We start from the raw sequence: 17,893 nt of genomic DNA on the forward strand, positions 1-17,893 counted from the left end.
GCCTTTATTTCATTATGAGTAAATAATTATATTAATATCAAATTGTGGACTGTTTTATAGGACAGCTGCCCTAAGCGCATGATAAATACTAATATGAAAGGAAAAATATAAGTGTCTCAGCATAAAAGACTAGTGAGAATGACTACTTGGATTGGGTTTGGGATCTATTTCTATTATTGAACTATGAATAACAAGTAACTTCCTCGGGAGTTCATATAGACATACTTAAAAGTTGGTGAGATTGTTTATTGAACTATTACAAAACTAAGTTTCAAAACAAGATTTCTCTAAAGTTTATAAAAGGCAGATTTTCGTAGTATAAGACTTGAACTTCTTTTTAAAACATTATTTCTCTAGCTCTTACATATTACATAATCCTTGTTCCGGATACTTTCTTGTTGGTGATGACGTTTAGGTACCAGTGTTGTATTTTCTGAATCTTTCTCTGATTTTGGCCCAGCTTCAGATGATGAATTTGAGAATCTTAGAATTAAAGGTCCTAATGCTGTACAGCTGGTAAAGACAACACCTTTGAAGCCTTCATCTCTGCCTGTCATTCCTGATACTATTAAGGAAGTTATCTATGATATGCTGAATGCTTTGGCTGCATACCATGCTCCAGAAGAAGGTATGTATCTAGCCAACTTTTGGATCTAAGATTCTGGGCGATAGGTTATCTTGCCTCAGTCATTTCAGCTAGCACATGGCTTAGTAAACATTATGCCCACAGTTCTGGGATCAAAAAGTTAATATGACAAGGATGAAATAGGTAGGTAAAAACTGGAAGGTAAAAACACTTGCTACTCTTGTAGAGAGTCAGTTTTCAAGCATTCACATCAATCAACTCAACTACTTGTGACTCTAGGTTCACAGGGTCCCATACTCTTTTGGACTCTGCAGTCAACCTGCATACATATGCACATATATAGACACATGTACATAAAAATAAATCTTTAAAAATGAATGTACACACCTGAAACTAATTACAATAAAATGACAGGTACAAGAGTAATGGTAAGGTGCATAAATCTGTTCTGATATGGATCTTGAATGATACTGATGAAGTTATTGCCAAGTGACTGTTGCATGAGAAAGGAATAAACCATGTGGAGACATGTGAGCAGAAACTCAAAAAGAAGTAATAACATTGTGTGAACAATGTTATACTCAAAAGAAAAATGTCTTTATAGATATGTCATAGAGCTAAGGATATTATTAATGTGGCATGGCTTCTTCACTTTTCAGACCACCATCCCAATCCACATTTATATGTGAGTTATTGAAAAAGTATGTTTGAATTGCTTGGAACCCAAGGTTCTATTCCAGTCATGCTTTTCAATTTTATTCAGGTCATAATTAGTGAAATGAACAGTGATAGTAATAACTGCAGAGAAATAAAAGACTTTTCCTTTGATGTTTTTCATTCGTACATTATTCTGATCCTTTCAGAGTTTCCTGCTTTTACTCTGAGCATAATACCATTACCCCATGTTCTATTCTCCTATCCCCACAATGACTTAGCTCTAATAGATGGATCTATATCCTAGCCTTCCATTATACAAATCTTTTGCACTAAATGTGTTGATTGTGCCCTTAATATTGGCAATACAAGAATGCAAAAAGACTAAAACCACTTTGGTCATAAGACTAGTTAACATTAGAATAATAACTGTGCTTTATCAGTGGGATAGTCATGCATCACGTAATGAGAGACATGATCAGAGAAATCATGAGTAACTGATACTGTGTAAGCATTATAATGTGTATTTGCAGAAAACGCAATGATGTAACTTACCCAGGTTATGATGCATATACCAGTTAATTTTATTTGTTCTGTAGCATAATTACTACACTGTTGCTCTTAAGTAAAACCCCACTAATATTGTACAACTGAAGGACCATATTTTAGTTTAGATGTGTGTTTATATTTCTCTAGCAGACAAATGTGATTCTAAACCTGGGGGAATGACCCAAGAGGTTGGCCAGCTCCTGCAAGACATGGGTGACGATGTATACCAGCAGTACCGGTCACTTACTCGTCAGAGCAGTGACTTTGATACACAGTCAGGTTTTTCCTTAAATGTAAGTGAATTCCAGCTGTCTTCCATTTTTCTTTTCTTTCTATTGCCCCTATTTTCTCATATCAAGGGTTATCCAAATAAAGCTTTAAAAGTATAAATTTTGTCAGAATGATGACCCACACCTTTACTTAATCCGAGCATTCAGGAGACAGACAGTTTTTTTGTGAGTTCAAAGCCACCCAGGACTATATAATGAGACCCTGTTTGGAAAAAGTTTTAATTGTAATAAATAAATTATTTATTTCCAAAAAGTGAAGAAAAGATTAGGATATCTCTTGAATTCTGCTTTTCTTTAGGTTCAAATGTTTATTTTCCTCTTTACTTGACTATTCTAGTCACTGTGATAGCTTCCCGTAGATTATTAGGAGAAAGTGGTTGAAAGGTCAACAAGAACCTGTAGCATTTTTACCATTATCTTCAAAACGAGTTTGCTACTTGTTGACTGTTTTTGGAACTCATCATAGCTAACATGTATTCCTCTTCCAGAGTCAGGTCTTTGCTGCAGATGGTACCCCTGCTGACACTTCCTCGCCTGGAACCTCGCAAGGAGAGGGTAACAATTTGCCTTTTTTTCCTGTGTTATCTGTTGTGAAGATAAAGAAACTGGTTGTCTCGGGCCTAGAGTAGACTAGCACGTGTCATTGTCATGTTGTCTTTTTGTTTGTTTGTTTGAAGTAATTTTTTTTCATGGCTGAGCCCAGTACTCTATCTTGTTGTTGTTTTTTTAGGGCTTGAGACTAACCAGATACAGTCTGTTAAACCTAAAAGAACTGTAATTTTTTTAAACTTTTTTTTTTTTTTAAGAATCTATTTTTTTCTTTATTGATGTATATGAGTACTCTATCTACATGTATACCTGCATGCCAGAAGAGGGCATCAGATCGCTGTATAGATGGTTGTGAGCTACCATGTGGTTGCTGGGAATTGAACTCAGTAACTCGGGAAGAGCAGACAGTGTTCTTAACTGCTGAGCCATCTCTCCAGCTCCCCACAACTGTAATTTTTATTAACTTGTTAATGGTTACTAGAGTGATGCCCTTTGGTTGTACCAGCTCATATTGCTGTTTTTGGACTCTCATAAGCTGTCTTATAGAGTATTTGCGTCAGTAATATGATTATAGCCATTTGCTTTTTACGGTTGATGTCTTTAATAAAAGAGCTTTAAAATAAAACTTAGGAGATACTTTGGTCAGCATACTAGTTCTAGGAGATTAAAATGTGAGAAAGTAGGGAGAGACTAGAGAGATGGCTCAGTGGCTGATTTCCAGAGGACCTGAGTTCAGCACACATCAGACAGCTTAAAACCACCTGTAATTCCATTTTCTAAGGATCTGACACATGGTTTCCTCAATCACCTTTATGTGTGTGTGCCTCTACACTGATACAGTTAAAAATAATGAAAACCAGCCGGGCATGGTGGCACCCACCTGTAATTCCAACACTTGGGGAGGCAGAAGCAAGCAGATCTCTGTAAGATCAAAGTTGAGTCCTGGATACCCAAGGCTACACAGAGAAACCTTGTCTCAAAAAAAATAAAACAACAAAAAAATCTTTGAAAAAAATAATGAATTTTTTTTAATCAATCGGGGAAATGGTGGCTAATTCAGGAGCTGGGATTTTAATAGTTAAAAGCCCTAACACATAATATTCTTGGAGAGTACCTGAATTCTGTTCCTAGTACCCTGTCTGTTGTCTGACAGCTTCCTTGGGCATCATTACTCATGCACATATCCATATACAATTAAAAATAATAGAAATAAAATAACAGCTAATGCGTTTTAATGGTCTTACTGGGTAATGGCATATTAGTCAAAGAAAATGTCTGTGCTCTTACTATGTGGTAGATGCCTACAGTTAAAGAATTTTGTCTAATGAGGGAGACTGCAACAATTATAATTGATAGATTGAACAGATACTTCCATGAGATAGAGTGGGCATGTAATATTTCCATGTGTCTAAATGTCACAGGAGATCAGCATTTGAGTTGAATTGCATAAGTATATGTGCTAGGCAAGTATATGAGAACGAAAGAAAGAAAATGGGTATTTAGTGAATTACTATTAATGCATTATTTCTGAGACATAAAATTGCATAAAGATCAGGAAATGATGGATGCATGGATGGTTCATCCAAGCCTCCCTACTGTTTTTTTTTTTTTTTCATGTTCATCATCTTTGTCATTCAACTACAGTAGTAATCTGTGTTTGATTTGCACAGTGGGCTTAAAAGGAGCAAATACTATTTCTACATGTGGCTTGATTTTTAATTTTACTCCAGTGTGAAATGGAACAACTGTTTGACTTTTTCTCAGGAGCTTCAACTCCAGAGGAGAGTCGAGAAGGGAAGAAAGATAAAGAAGGGGACCGGACCTCTGAGGAAGGCAAGCAGAAAGGCAAGGGCAGCAAACCTTTAATGCCTACCTCTACTATCCTTCGTCTTCTGGCAGAGTTGGTGAGGTCCTATGTTGGTATTGCTACCCTGATTGCAAACTACAGCTATACCGTGGGCCAGTCTGAGCTGATCAAAGAGGTAATAAATTTTAGTTTTTCCTTTCAGTGTTATACTTTGATCATTTGTGTACCTATTAGACTGTTGGAAACTTGTGAATGCCAAGTATTCGTTGAAAGAAAAGCTAGTCTTTTCACAGTGCGGTGAAGCAGTCAGGGCACCTGTAAGGAAATTAGTTGATAATATCTTATATATCTCGTTTTGCTTGACAAATTTTGATTCATTTTTGTGCATTTAGAATTTCTTCTCACGGTTGTGTTTTCTGTTCTATGAATGTACGTAATCTTGATCCATTCTATTATTAATAGACATTTGAGTCATTTTTCTGCTTGGAACTATCCTATAGTTCTGCTGTGAATACTCATTCTTTTCTTTGTAAATATGCAGTATGTAACTCTTGGGTGATATATGCCTGAGAGTATTACTGCTAAGCTTTAGAGCTTTTATTTCTATAGCTTTAACAGATGGTACCTGAGTTTACCAGAGTAGTCTGAGTATATATACCAGAAGCATATGAAAGTTCTGATTGTTTCTCCTTATACCCTTACATGATAATTTATTTTACTCATTCCACTAAATTTATTAGTGGTTTTGTGGTTAGGATTTGCATTTCCTTGTTGACCATATTTTCATATATTTTATTAGTTTTTTGGGACCTATCAAAGATAGGTAGGTAAGTTAGTTGGTTGGTGGTTGCTTGGTTTCTTGGTTGGTTGGTAAGACTCTTGTTCAAACTGGCCTTAAATCCCTGGGCTCATTCTTCCCAGCCTCAGCCAGCCTTTGGAACAGCTGGAACTACACTTGAATTCCTTATTGCTTAGCTTTAATTTTTCATTAGATTCCTTATATATTGTATATATGAGCCCTTTTTGATGTGCAATCAATATGTATATATTAGGTTTTATATAAAAGATTTTCTATGTTGTACTTATTTATAAAACAAAACACTTGGCTATAAATGTATTGAGTATCTCGCCTATTACATATCCAAACATCTTACAAATTCCTTGCCTCCACTTCAGAGTCAATAGTATCTCTTCAGAGTAGGAGAAAAGGGTCAGAGGCACATGTCAAAGCACCCTGTCTAGTGCCATAACTAAAATTGAAACCCTTGTCTTGAGGGTAAGAATTTGCTACTTGAATAAGAATATTGCTTTTATTGCATTATTAAGAATATTGCTTTTCCAAATTGAAAATCTTTTCTAAAATTGTATAGTAATAATGATATGCCATTACTTAGATTCAAGAAGTAGTTTTAGCTTTGTATTTCATAGGGAATTAAATTTTGTTTCTATTAATTTGCTTAAAGCTCACTTTGTCCAGTTTTCCAGGCTCTAGATTTCTAAAATGTTTTCTAATTGTAGATACTAATTTGACATAAAATCTATTAAGAGTGTTTTACAGCTAAATTATTTCTTCCAAAGTCTTCCTGAATAATACAACCTAAGGTTTATTTGATTCTTTATTTTTTTCTATAAAAATGAGAGCAGAAGTTATAGAGAAAACAAAGAGTCTGTCCTAGTTTCCTGTATTATTGGACATACTTGCATTTTCAAGTAATTCTATATTGAATTTTTTTTATTTACTTGTTTCTCTGCCTCTGCTCTTTTTCATTCGGCTCCCAATTTCTAGCTTAGGGTCTCAGGCACATTGCAAGTATCAGAAGGAATGGTAGCATTCAAAAGCAGACACTTGAATCCTCTACCCTTGACTAAATTCTTGGTGCAAGCTACTTTTTTTAGGTCTCAGATTACCTAACAGTTGGAGGAAATGCTGGATTTGCTTCATTCTCTTGTATTGACTTGCCATAAGCAAGTCCATTAAAGTCATTCAAAAGTTTAAGAAGCCAGTTTGGTTGGCTCTCATCTGGAATCCCAGTACTCTAGAGGTAGAGCTAAAAAGGACTCCAAAGTTTCAGGCTAACCTAGACTATATGAGACCCAAATACAATACCAATTATTGTTAAATGTAATGGTCCACATCTTTAAACACTGGCACTGAGGAAAGTTAGTGGCCTAAATAATCTATGTAGCAAGTTCCAGGCAAGCCAGGGCTACACAGTGTGAGCCCACATCTCCAAAATAAAAACTAGAAAGCAAAGTGACACCTCCATGACAGTCTGTACCATGTGGTGAGAACTAGATGGGATCTGGAAGCTTTATAAAGCCACCTAAAGATTTCTAATTGGTTTGCTACTTACCTAGCTTATATCTTGGATTACTTGAAAGAAAACTGTCTACTTTGCTGCTGTACAAATGAGGCTTAATTGCACTTGTGAGTAAATGTCACAATTAATGACTTTTCAGGACTGCAGTGTGCTAGCTTTTGTGCTAGACCACCTCCTCCCACACACCCAGAATATAGAAGACAAGGACACACCTGCCCTGGCCCGTCTGTTCCTTGCAAGTCTGGCTGCTGCGGGGAGTGGCACAGATGCCCAGGTGGCTCTAGTGAATGAAGTAAAAGCAGCCCTGGGACGGGCGCTTGCTATGGCCGAGAGTACAGAGAAACATGCCAGGTAAAGCCCATGCCTGGCCTACTGCTGATAAGCAAGAACATCTGGGGGGTTCCTTATACTTGACCAAGAGTTGTGGTCACACAAACAATGTACATATAATGTCTGAAGCCCATGGTTAATTGATTACATTCTGAGGAAATACAGGGATGTTTTCACTATATACATACACAAAATTGTACAGATCTTATAATTTCTGTAGTAAAGACTACTCACTGAAAAGCAAGTTCTCTGTGTAGTCATTCTTTTCAGAACAAAATGCAAAAAACCTAAAGATTACTACCTAAGGCAAGCTAGTAAAGATGTCATTTAAGTATGGGCTGTATTCACTTGACAGAGGTATCAAACTTCTCTCCCAGACTTCAGGCAGTGATGTGTATCATCAGTACTATCATGGAGTCCTGCCCCTCCACCTCCAGCTTCTACAGTAGTGCCACACCCAAGACTCAGCATAATGGCATGAACAACATCATTCGACTGTTCCTGAAGAAGGGACTAGTTAATGACCTGGCCAGAGTTCCTCACAGCCTAGACCTGTCCAGGTAAAGTAATATTCTGTCCCATGTGGTTGATTAGGAAATAGCTACTCTTGCAAGAAAACTTCAGATATAGGTGAAAAGTTCCAATGTGTTTACTGAAAATGGTTAGATCTTAATTGGTTTGTTAGTGTTCTTGATACCTTCTGAAATGATGAAGCCTGCTTTTCTACAAAAGACTGCCTTCTAGATTTAGTACAATTGCTTCCTTGCAGTATATTTTATATATACCATTACTCTGTTACTTTCTGTGAGCCTACAGTTGGCTCTTTAAACTACTGAAGCAGTTTAAACCTGTCTTAAGGTGATAGACATCCCATACTATGTTGTGTGGAAACAGGTTTTTGGCTGTTTTATGTTGTTTTGTTTTAACCTGCTATCAGTAATCCTTGTTGAGATTGACCATTAATCTGGGACCTGCAATCCCAGCAGGGTTCATGTCTCATCAGCCTTCTAAGTGCTAGGATTACACACCATACACACATTTTGCTCAGCAAACCTATTAATGTTTTTTTAATTGTCTAAATCCTTCAGATGAGGGTTAAGGTCAATAAAAGCACTTAACTAGCAGCACTATCTAACACTACCAATTTATTTTTAAAAATAAAACTTTCAAACTCAGTAATATAATGCTGTATGTCTATATTTATGTCTTAGTAGCAGTCTTTGCTCCATTTGTGTTTAACTTTTCCAGCGCTTAGTTGTTGAAAATTAGTTTTTAAAAACATAATGTTTAACCACCAGATATTAAGCAAATGTTTTCTAAAAATGAAACATTTATACCCAAAAAAAAAACCTTTCCATATAATACTTGGTAATCATATATTCTCTGTGTTCTATGTTTAAATACTCCCAATTATTTTAATTATGCCTCCATAGCCTAAGAGAGTATTTTGATCCAGGGTCTAGTGAAGATGATATGTGGCATTTGGATATAAAAGTGTGATTCTCTAGGGAAGGATACATCTTAGTTTGTAGTCTTGGTTAGCATGCATGAAGTCCTGGGTTTGATCTCCAACATTGCATAAATCAGTGTTGGCAGCAAATAGCCATAGCCCTAGCATATAGAAGATGGACGTAGGAGGAGAGCCAGGAATTCAAGGCCAGTCAGGGATGTATGAAACACTGTCTTTTAAAAAAAAATCTATGCTTTGCACATTTGAATATACTGAAGAATTCAGGGTGAATGTGTTACAGATGATCCCCTGAGTATATATTTATGTGATTCCCCATTATGCGAATGTTAACATATATACTCTCTACATCATCTGTGGGGACATATAGATCAACTAGCATTCTTAAAGGATTAAAAAAAAATCCTGCTCTTGTATCCCTATCACTGTAAAATTATTCTGTGTTCTGCATACCTGTAGTCCTTCGCCATCAGTGTTCTTGGTACTCAGACAGTTTGTCTTATTTGTGATTTCCATGTCCTAGTCTTCAGATGTGCACTGATGAGCTTTGGTTCACTTTAGTGTTGGTTGGGATCAGAGATCACTGTCAGGTAATAGGAGATTTCAGAACTAAAGGGTAGGCATGTGGTGGCATACACCTGTAATCCCAGTACTTAGAAGTTGGAAGACTGTTCTTCCCTTGGGGGAGAAGGGGAGGTAAAGGAACCAGTCATTGAGTTCATGTCAGAAAGAGTTCATGTTCCCCTTACTAGGGAAACCCACTTGATTACTGAGCTACCGTGGGCTACATCAAGCAGGGGTTCTAGGTTATAAGCTAAGGTCAAATGGAAGGGAGGGAGGGTGGGATTGGAAGGAAATGAGGTAGGGGGCTACATCTGGGATACAAAGTAAATATTCTGTGATTAAAAAATTAATAAAAAAAAAGAAATTGGAAGATTCAAGTCAGGGCTCATCATCTACTACATAGAGACTTTGACTAGCCTGAGCTCTCTACATGAGACCCCCCCCCCAAAAAAAAAAGATTAAAGGGGTTTGGAAATGTTTTTGTTTGGTTTTGATTAGTCGGTTGCTTTTGGTTTTCCTTGATAATCTGAGAAGTCGTTTGCTATTTGCATATGGTCATCCAGAATTTATTCTGGCTTCTACTTAAGAATTTCTCAGTTTTTGCTTTACTGGGCTATATTCCTTGAAAGTTTTTAAATCAAATAGTATTCTAACCCCCAGTGAAAGTCATAGACTTTGTGCCCATTTATGTCTTAGCAGTTTCTTTTATAAGAACCTTAGTTATACTTAGCAGGTTGGCACCTAGTATTTCTATTTTTAGTTCTTGTATCTTTTTTTATCTCAGTCCCAATATGGCCAATACAGTCAATGCTGCTCTAAAACCTTTGGAAACACTTTCTCGGATTGTAAACCAGCCCAGTAGCCTTTTTGGCAGCAAGAGTGCTTCTAGCAAGAACAAGGCTGAGCAGGATGCCCAAGGAGCCTCTCAGGACTCAAGTAGCCATCAGCAAGATCCAGGTAGGGAGTCACAAACAATCAACTGGACAACTGAATGGGTGGGAGTTGTTGCTTATGGAATTAAACTGTTCTAGCTCTGTTGTCTCCCTGAGAACTTGCTGTATTGCAGATATCTGTCATAATGCTGTGGGAATCAGCCCCACGAGGAATTTCTTCACATTGCAGCCTTGTTTGGCTATCCTCACATGTAACCTTCTCTTTTCCTTTGTCACCCATTCATTTATACTTTGAGAATTTGTAAACTTGCCCAAGGAAGGGTCATTGTGTTCATGCTTGCCTCCTGTTGCCCAGCATATAAGCACCCTTTGATTATTATGCTGGTTGGTTGATTGTTTCAGGCGAGCCTGGGGAAACAGAAGTGCAGGAGGAGGATCATGATGTCACTCAGACAGAGGTGGCAGATGGGGATATCATGGATGGGGAGGCTGAGACCGACTCAGTGGTGATTGCTGGGCAGCCCGAGGTGCTCAGTTCACAAGAGATGCAGGTAGGGAGGCAGATCATTCCAGCATTCTTCTGCTGCGGCGTTGAACCAAACCCCAGGTGGTGTGGGTGGGTGAGTACTTTAGATCTTTGCCTCAATGCTGTTTTTTGCCTCAGTGCTGTCTTCAGAGGAACATAGATGGTGATATGCTTAGTAAATGCTCAGCAAATGTGTCTGAATTATTTTATGGGGCCTGGGGTAGAGCCAGAGTGCCATGTATCGTGAAATGGTATCAGTCCCAACCAGATAGGTGAAATGTTAAAGTAGAAAGCTGCCCTGAGGCCTTTGGGCCTTTGATTTACTTGGCACTGGTCATTATTGAAATCTACTTAGCGCCACCTTATGCCATACCACCAGATCTCACTGGTGGATTTAAATGGTGGTCTTCTAAAGATACTAAAAAAAAAAAACCTGGTAATTTGGTCACAGTGGTTAAGAAACTGAGCCTATGGGCCTTAGCTGCTGGCCCTGAACAGTCTTAAAAGACAAATCTTGTGTTAATTAGCCAGGGTGAACCCATTTGAAGGACAGTATAAGTGTGATTTATTGGAAGCACATAGTAGTCTCTGTGTTAATAGCACCAAATGTATGGTTTCTATGTAATATCATATCACATTATCATAGAAACATATGCTTTCTGGCTGGCTTTTTTTTTTGGGGGGGGGGAGGGTACAGTGCTAGCACAATGAGACTTGTGTACATCCATATGTATGTTCTATTTCTCTCCAGGTTGAGAATGAGCTGGAGGACCTGATAGATGAGTTGCTTGAGAGGGATGGCGGATCTGGGAACAGTACAATTATAGGTGAGAGCCCAAGAACTGAGTATAGCTCTTCCTTTGTTACAGTCTCTCTTGGGAGGACCCTTTTTCTCATCACCTGCTTGCTCAGCTCTGCCTAGGGGCTCATAGCCAGCCTAGATTGCTGCTTGTTATTGTTGTTGATGGTCTTAACAAAAGAGAAATTTGTAAGCCATCTATAGGCCTATGACAGGTCTGAAGGGTTGCCTGTGAGGGGTGGTGGTGGGGTGACCATCAGTGTAGATGTTAATATCAGGTACAACAAAAGAATGTTTTGTTTATTTGTGCAGAACTAGAAAAGGCTGTAGGATGAAAAAAAAAATGCTTTTCTTTCAGTTCTTCAATGAAGTCCAGGGGCTTTTTGCCCTTGTGTCTCAATGTAAAAAAGTGGTCATTCCTTAAGGATGGCCCTTTTTAATTCTCAAATGGAAAATGACAAAGGTAACCAGCTGCCACCTCATTGTGAAGGGGTTTATGTTTTTATTTTACTATCAAGAAAACCAAAGAGTAAATGGAAATAGACATATATTCTTAAAGATACAAAGCTTTTTCACATCCATCGTACTTTGTGATTGCACAATTAGTGGGATTGGCAAGACAGATGTGATCATTCCGTTTTACAGATGAGGAAACTGAGACTCAGACAGGTAAAGTGACTGGCCAAGCTCACCTAGATAGTTGACATCAGAGAATCAAGTTATTTTACCTCATCGGAAAAAAAAAAAGAAAGAAAGAAAGAAAGGAAGGATGGAAAATACCAAACAAACATGGATATCTGTTAGGTGTACATAGCTACTTAGACGCACCCAGTCTGGAAAGGGAAGTCCTCTGTTGTTCAGTGAAGGCTCTGCTCTGTAACCTTCAGTGAGCAGAAGTGGAGAGGATGAATCACAAGAGGACGTGCTGATGGATGAAGCTCCTTCCAACCTCAGCCAAGCTTCCACCTTGCAGGCCAACCGAGAAGGTGAGAGTGCCGAGGCCAGAAAGGCCTCCCTTCTTGCCCTGCACGTCTGACAGACACTACACTAGGGTTTTCCTGAAGGCAGCTGCCCTTCAGGAATAAGGAAGCATCTGTCTGCATGTGCTGACATACACCATCCACTTTATCCTCAGCCAGTTTTTCAAATAACGTGTTACTACTGCTTGTTACTTGGTTCGCTTTCTTCTCACCCACCTGCTGTCATCGCTCCAGATTCCCTCTTATCAACAGGATGCAGTCAGTAGCAAAATAGGACTGGAAAGGCAAGGGGGCACCGACAGACTTGGCCAAGTCCTACACCGTGGCTCCTCAAGCACCACCCTGGAGCCAGCTTCCACATTCAGCAACCCTGCTCAGCGTGTCGATGCATTGATTGGCACTCTCAGGAAACATGGGCTGGCTCACTAAGTCTGTACATCACCCTAAATCTGATTCTTCCTCTCCTAGAGTCAGATACCCCATCGCCTTCCCACTCAGTCTGCCGGCCTGCACAGTGGCCTGTTTTCTAGCTACTCAGTATAGTCCTCCAATGTGCTCCCTTTGTTTTAGATTCCATGAATATCCTGGACCCTGAGGATGAGGAGGAGCACACTCAGGAAGAGGACAGCAGTGGCAGTAACGAGGATGAGGATGATAGTCAGGATGAAGAGGAGGAGGAGGAGGAAGATGAGGAAGATGATCAGGTGAGGGGGGACTGTGTTTGGGTTGGTTCAGATGACCTCTTCCATGGGAACACAGAACTACAGAAAAACGGACAATCTGGGTAACTAGCTAGCCTCGTCGCCTCCCTCCCTCATGTGCTCATGTGGCCATGACACCAGGCTTCAGAAAACACTTACCTCCAGCAATTCTCCATCTCGTATTTTCCCTTAAGGAGGATGATGAAGGTGAAGGAGATGAAGATGATGATGACGATGGTTCTGAGATGGAATTGGATGAGGATTACCCTGATATGAACGCTTCTCCCTTGGTCCGATTTGAGCGCTTTGACCGGGAGGATGATCTCATCATTGAGTTTGACAACATGTTCTCCAGTGCTAGTAAGATACAGGGGCTCAGCTGGGTTTTATCTATTTATTCTTATACCCTACTCTAGGGTAAGCCAAGCAGTGAACTGAAGCAGCCATCAGTCTGATAGAGAACAACACTTCTTTTACTGTCCTGACATCCTAGGGCAAGGGATGTCTGAATCCGTCTCTCTGAATAGCATATCCTTGCAAGAAAGAATCGGAGGAGGCTGCCCTTGCTATCTCCATCTCAGTAAACAGGGAGTTCTTAGATCCTGGACAACTTGATGTTTTGCTTGATTGGAAAAAAAAATGAGAACAAGTCTGACTGCATCAGGCACCTGAATGCACACTGCAGTGACAGGGCAATCAATAATCCTTTATTCTGTAACGCTGGATGTCAAGGGTATGGATGGACACCGCTGATCCTGCCATTAGGGAGTGGATTTTAATATATTCACTGTTCATCACAGATGCAACTGTTCAGGAGAGAGACTGGATCTCTCTACTCCATTCCTATCAACATCGACAAGTTCTTACCCTCAAGCTGTCTTCATGGGACAGGTCTTACCTCAAATCACGAGCATATTATTGCTGAAAACAATTCTGGTCTGTTGTCTTGGCCATAATCTTTTACCTCTGAGCCTCAGTTTGTCACCTGTAAATGAAAAGCATCAAGAGAAAAACAAAATGAGCAGTAGATAGTTTGCATTTTTGCAGTTTTTGTCAATCTGCCTTATATTTGAGCCTTCATCAACTCAACAAAATGAACAAATATTTGAGATGTTTCTACTGGTCGTTGGTACTGGGGATAAGGTTGTAAAACGAAAATGCTTGTATTCTGTTAGGAATTATAAGTAAGCATGCGTCACATCGTGGTACATTAAGAAAACACAGACTAAAGTGTATCTAACCCAACCTATTAGACTTTAGAAGAAGTAACATCTTGGGCTGAAAATAAAAAGAACAGGAAATAGAGGGGCCAGCATGTATCCAAAGGGCATAGAAGCATCACTGTGGTTATATTGAAGAAAGTTGGGGGAACACTAGTTTAAGATTGCGTTGAGGTGGTGGCATAACCTGTGGTATTAGAGACTGTAGATTAGGTGTGGGCATTGAGGGAGAAAGATGAGGTTTTCATGTGAGTAAGCGATGCCCAAGAGACATGGTTCTACTTGAACAGCCATGGAAAAAATGTATTTTTGACACTGACCCCTTTGCATATTGTCCTTGCAGCAGACATCCCCCCATCCCCAGGAAATATTCCTACCACCCACCCATTGATGGTACGCCATGCAGATCACAGTTCCCTGACATTGGGCAGTGGCTCTTCCGCAACTCGTCTCACCCAGGGGATCGGTCGCAGTCAAAGGACCCTAAGACAGCTGACAGCCAATACAGGCCATACCATTCATGTTCACTACCCTGGGAATCGCCAGCCTAACCCTCCACTTATACTCCAGAGGTGAGTTAGAAGCAGAATCTGTTGGACTCAGTGGAGCTAAGAATTTTATCTGAGCTTCAACATTTTATCTTGACCATAAGGATAAACAATCTCTCACAAATAAGTCTTTGAGGGAAGAAGTTTGTATGACATTTACTTTTACTTAAAAGTACTGCACAGCCCCATGTAGTGACACACACTTATAGTCCCAGCACTCAGGAAGCTTAGGCAAGATCATAAGGTTAAGGCCAGCCTTGGCCACTATTTACATAATAAGACCCTGATGTATAATTTAGCAAGTATCTTGTTTATCAAGAATCTAACAGTTGAATTTACCCAAGACAAGCCTATAGCTTAGACCTGTGCTATAGAACTTAATTTTAGTAAGTGAAGCAATTGTAAAATGAAGGAATGTATGTAAGTGCCTTAGTGGTGTCCAACAGAGGCACTATACCTGACACAGTGTCTGGCATATGAAAGCTTTCTGGTGGCACTTAGGTGTTCAAAGAACTATAACATAATAAGCAGTTTAAACTCAAAGTTATCGAACTTTGAGAATGGTAGTAAAGGTTTAGGTGCAGTATGATAAAATCTATCCATAATCCTATAAGTTTAGTAGATCTATATGTACAGTCTCATGGTAACATGTTTCTATGGACATCAGAGTAACAGTGATACCTTAACACTACCCTACAGGTTGCTTGGTCCCTCAGCTGCTGCCGACATCCTTCAGCTGAGCAGCAGCCTTCCCTTACAAAGCCGAGGCCGGGCCCGCCTCCTAGTGGGCAATGATGACGTCCATATCATCGCCAGGTCTGATGACGAGCTGCTGGATGACTTTTTCCATGACCAGAGTACAGCTACTAGCCAAGCAGGCAAGTTTATGCAGTGAGAGGGAGGATAGAGCTGTGGGATTCTTGTTCAGTCCTAAGAAGAGCAGTATCTTTCCTGGTGAAACTACATTTTATAGGAGACAAAACCACTTAGTAACTTAGCTAAGGGCAACAAGTCTTTATTGCCTCCAAGTACCCGTTATACACCAAACCTTGTGACAGACTATGGGTCCTTTTAGGAAAATTCAACACTGTATAAAGCCAAGATTTTCACTTCATTTTGTTCTCATAGGAACTTTGTCCAGCATCCCTACAGCTCTGACCCGATGGACAGAGGAATGTAAAGTTCTTGATGCCGAGAGCATGCACGACTGTGTTTCAGGTGTGTGACAACTTAGTTATTGGGGTAGTAATGAGCCTTCAGTGCTAGGATGTGTATGCAGAGAGTTGTTTGTGATTCTCTGGCTGCTAGCTCTGCCTCTCTACTTCTCAACCTTTCCAAAGCAGCCTCTGATCTTTGCCTTTTTTCTTGTAGTGGTTAAAGTACCCATTGTCAATCACCTGGAATTCTTGAGAGATGAGGAGCTAGAAGAAAGAAGAGAGAAACGGAGGAAACAACTAGCTGAGGAAGAAACAAAAGTAATAGACAAAGGCAAAGAAGATAAGGAAAACAGAGATCAGAGTGCACAGGTGACTCCAAAGGGCTAAAGAGATGCACCATTTTGTCTTTATTATGGTTTTGCCATGCCCATAGTACCAAACCTCTAAAAAAAATTTCTAGAACATTACATTGGACCTTGGGAATTGTTCATTCCAGATTGACTCTTCATTCATCTGGGTTTTAGGCAATAATAATCAAACCCAGAGGGGAATTATTTCTCCATTCCCTTACTGGGAAAAGCTGACACCTGGACCGTAATGGTTCCTTGCACAACAGTCCTACTTTGTAGTCTTTATATTTCTAATGCCTAAAGATAGACTGAATCAACCCATGTTCTTGGTTCTCACTTCTGTTTCATGGTGGACTTCAAGGATGGAAAGTCTTACTTTAAATAACCATATTATATCATCTAAGTAAGTTTGGCTTAGGTTACAAGATTTTCCCCCTCTGAAATCTGTTACCATGTAACTAAATGTGTATGCATAAAAGCTCATAGAAGCACAAAGAAATTAAGAATGGAGTAGAAGACGACTGTACTATACCCCAATCAGCAATTAGGATGTTACATAAATTAAAAATAAGGACATGAACTGGAGATAACCTGGGTTACAGCTTAAACCTGTAATTCCAGTTCCCTGTGATCCAAAGTCCCCTTTGTTCTCATTGTAGCCAAAAACACATCTAGCCCTAAATTAATAAGGCAAAGAAAAAGAAAAACACTAAAGATTGGGATTAGCTCAGTGATAATGTGCTTGCTCTACATAAGTCAAGTCCTGTGCACATACATACATGCAGGCACACACTCTTATCTATATAAAAGGAATTGAAGGGGGACATTATACTCCTACATATAAAAGGAATTGAGGGGGCGGGGGCTTTAAATATTGAGGGTGTAGCTTAGTGATAGAGTACTGTCCTGGTCTGTACAAGGTACAGGTTTGATTCCTTACATGCCAACTAAATTGACTAGTTCAAACACTTGAGGCATTTTTAGTGTGTTGCTGGAGATAACAACTGGTAAACTTGGACTCTCATATCCCCTACGTCCTCTCCAAAGCTATTCAACATTGGTATAGTATGTGTAAAGAAATTGGATTTTTTTTTTTTCTAATTTGAAGTGGGCACATGGTCAGGTCTCTGAATTCCTGGGTAGTCTAGGTAAGGGATGATGACTCATTTGACATTCTTCTGTGCTTGCAAAAGTCTCCCAATGGTCTCTCTTCTCTTTGCAGTGTACTGTATCTAAGACAAATGACTCCACTGAACACAATGTCTCAGGTAACTCTCCCTCCCTCCACTCTTGCTAATTAATCAGTGGATTCTTTCCAAATAGCTGGCCATGTGAGCTGAAGATAGACACTGGTGCTCTGTGGGATGAGGTAGTAGATTGTATAGTTTTAGGGTCATAACCCATCTTGGAGATAACTATACAGTCTACTGTCTTTCCCACGGTGGTACACTTCCCATCCAACTAGCCCTAATCAGGTTCTGGTTATGGTTATACTGTGTTTCGGTCTGTAGGTAGGTCTTCGAATGTACGTAGGTCATGTATCTTGTTCTTTTCCCCACCAACTAAGCATGTACATCTTTGAGGTGGTTGATCTTTGGTAT

General features: G+C 39.5%; 1 protein-coding gene across 17 annotated transcripts in view; it reads left to right on the plus strand.

Annotated features, from left to right (window-relative positions):
* Huwe1 (HECT, UBA and WWE domain containing E3 ubiquitin protein ligase 1) overlaps positions 1 to 17,893 on the plus strand; it is a 142,319-nt gene that overhangs the window by 102,540 nt on the left and 21,886 nt on the right. For 13 of the 17 annotated variants that reach the window (XM_060375768.1, XM_060375777.1, XM_060375772.1 and 10 more), the window contains 17 exons: positions 461 to 628; positions 1,937 to 2,082; positions 2,568 to 2,634; positions 4,393 to 4,610; positions 6,896 to 7,107; positions 7,464 to 7,646; positions 9,903 to 10,075; positions 10,414 to 10,562; positions 11,289 to 11,364; positions 12,224 to 12,322; positions 12,887 to 13,020; positions 13,212 to 13,377; positions 14,581 to 14,809; positions 15,485 to 15,663; positions 15,914 to 16,003; positions 16,157 to 16,311; positions 17,515 to 17,560. In XM_060375768.1, coding sequence (XP_060231751.1) covers positions 461 to 628; positions 1,937 to 2,082; positions 2,568 to 2,634; positions 4,393 to 4,610; positions 6,896 to 7,107; positions 7,464 to 7,646; positions 9,903 to 10,075; positions 10,414 to 10,562; positions 11,289 to 11,364; positions 12,224 to 12,322; positions 12,887 to 13,020; positions 13,212 to 13,377; positions 14,581 to 14,809; positions 15,485 to 15,663; positions 15,914 to 16,003; positions 16,157 to 16,311; positions 17,515 to 17,560 — 2,490 coding nt within the window. The remainder of the gene's footprint in view (positions 1 to 460; positions 629 to 1,936; positions 2,083 to 2,567; positions 2,635 to 4,392; positions 4,611 to 6,895; positions 7,108 to 7,463; positions 7,647 to 9,902; positions 10,076 to 10,413; positions 10,563 to 11,288; positions 11,365 to 12,223; positions 12,323 to 12,886; positions 13,021 to 13,211; positions 13,378 to 14,580; positions 14,810 to 15,484; positions 15,664 to 15,913; positions 16,004 to 16,156; positions 16,312 to 17,514; positions 17,561 to 17,893) is intronic. The other 4 variants (XM_060375773.1, XM_060375782.1, XM_060375778.1 and 1 more) reach the window with 4 other exon arrangements.

Source organism: Meriones unguiculatus, chromosome X, assembly GCF_030254825.1.
Source record: "Meriones unguiculatus strain TT.TT164.6M chromosome X, Bangor_MerUng_6.1, whole genome shotgun sequence".
NCBI classification, from domain to species: Eukaryota; Metazoa; Chordata; class Mammalia; order Rodentia; family Muridae; genus Meriones; species Meriones unguiculatus.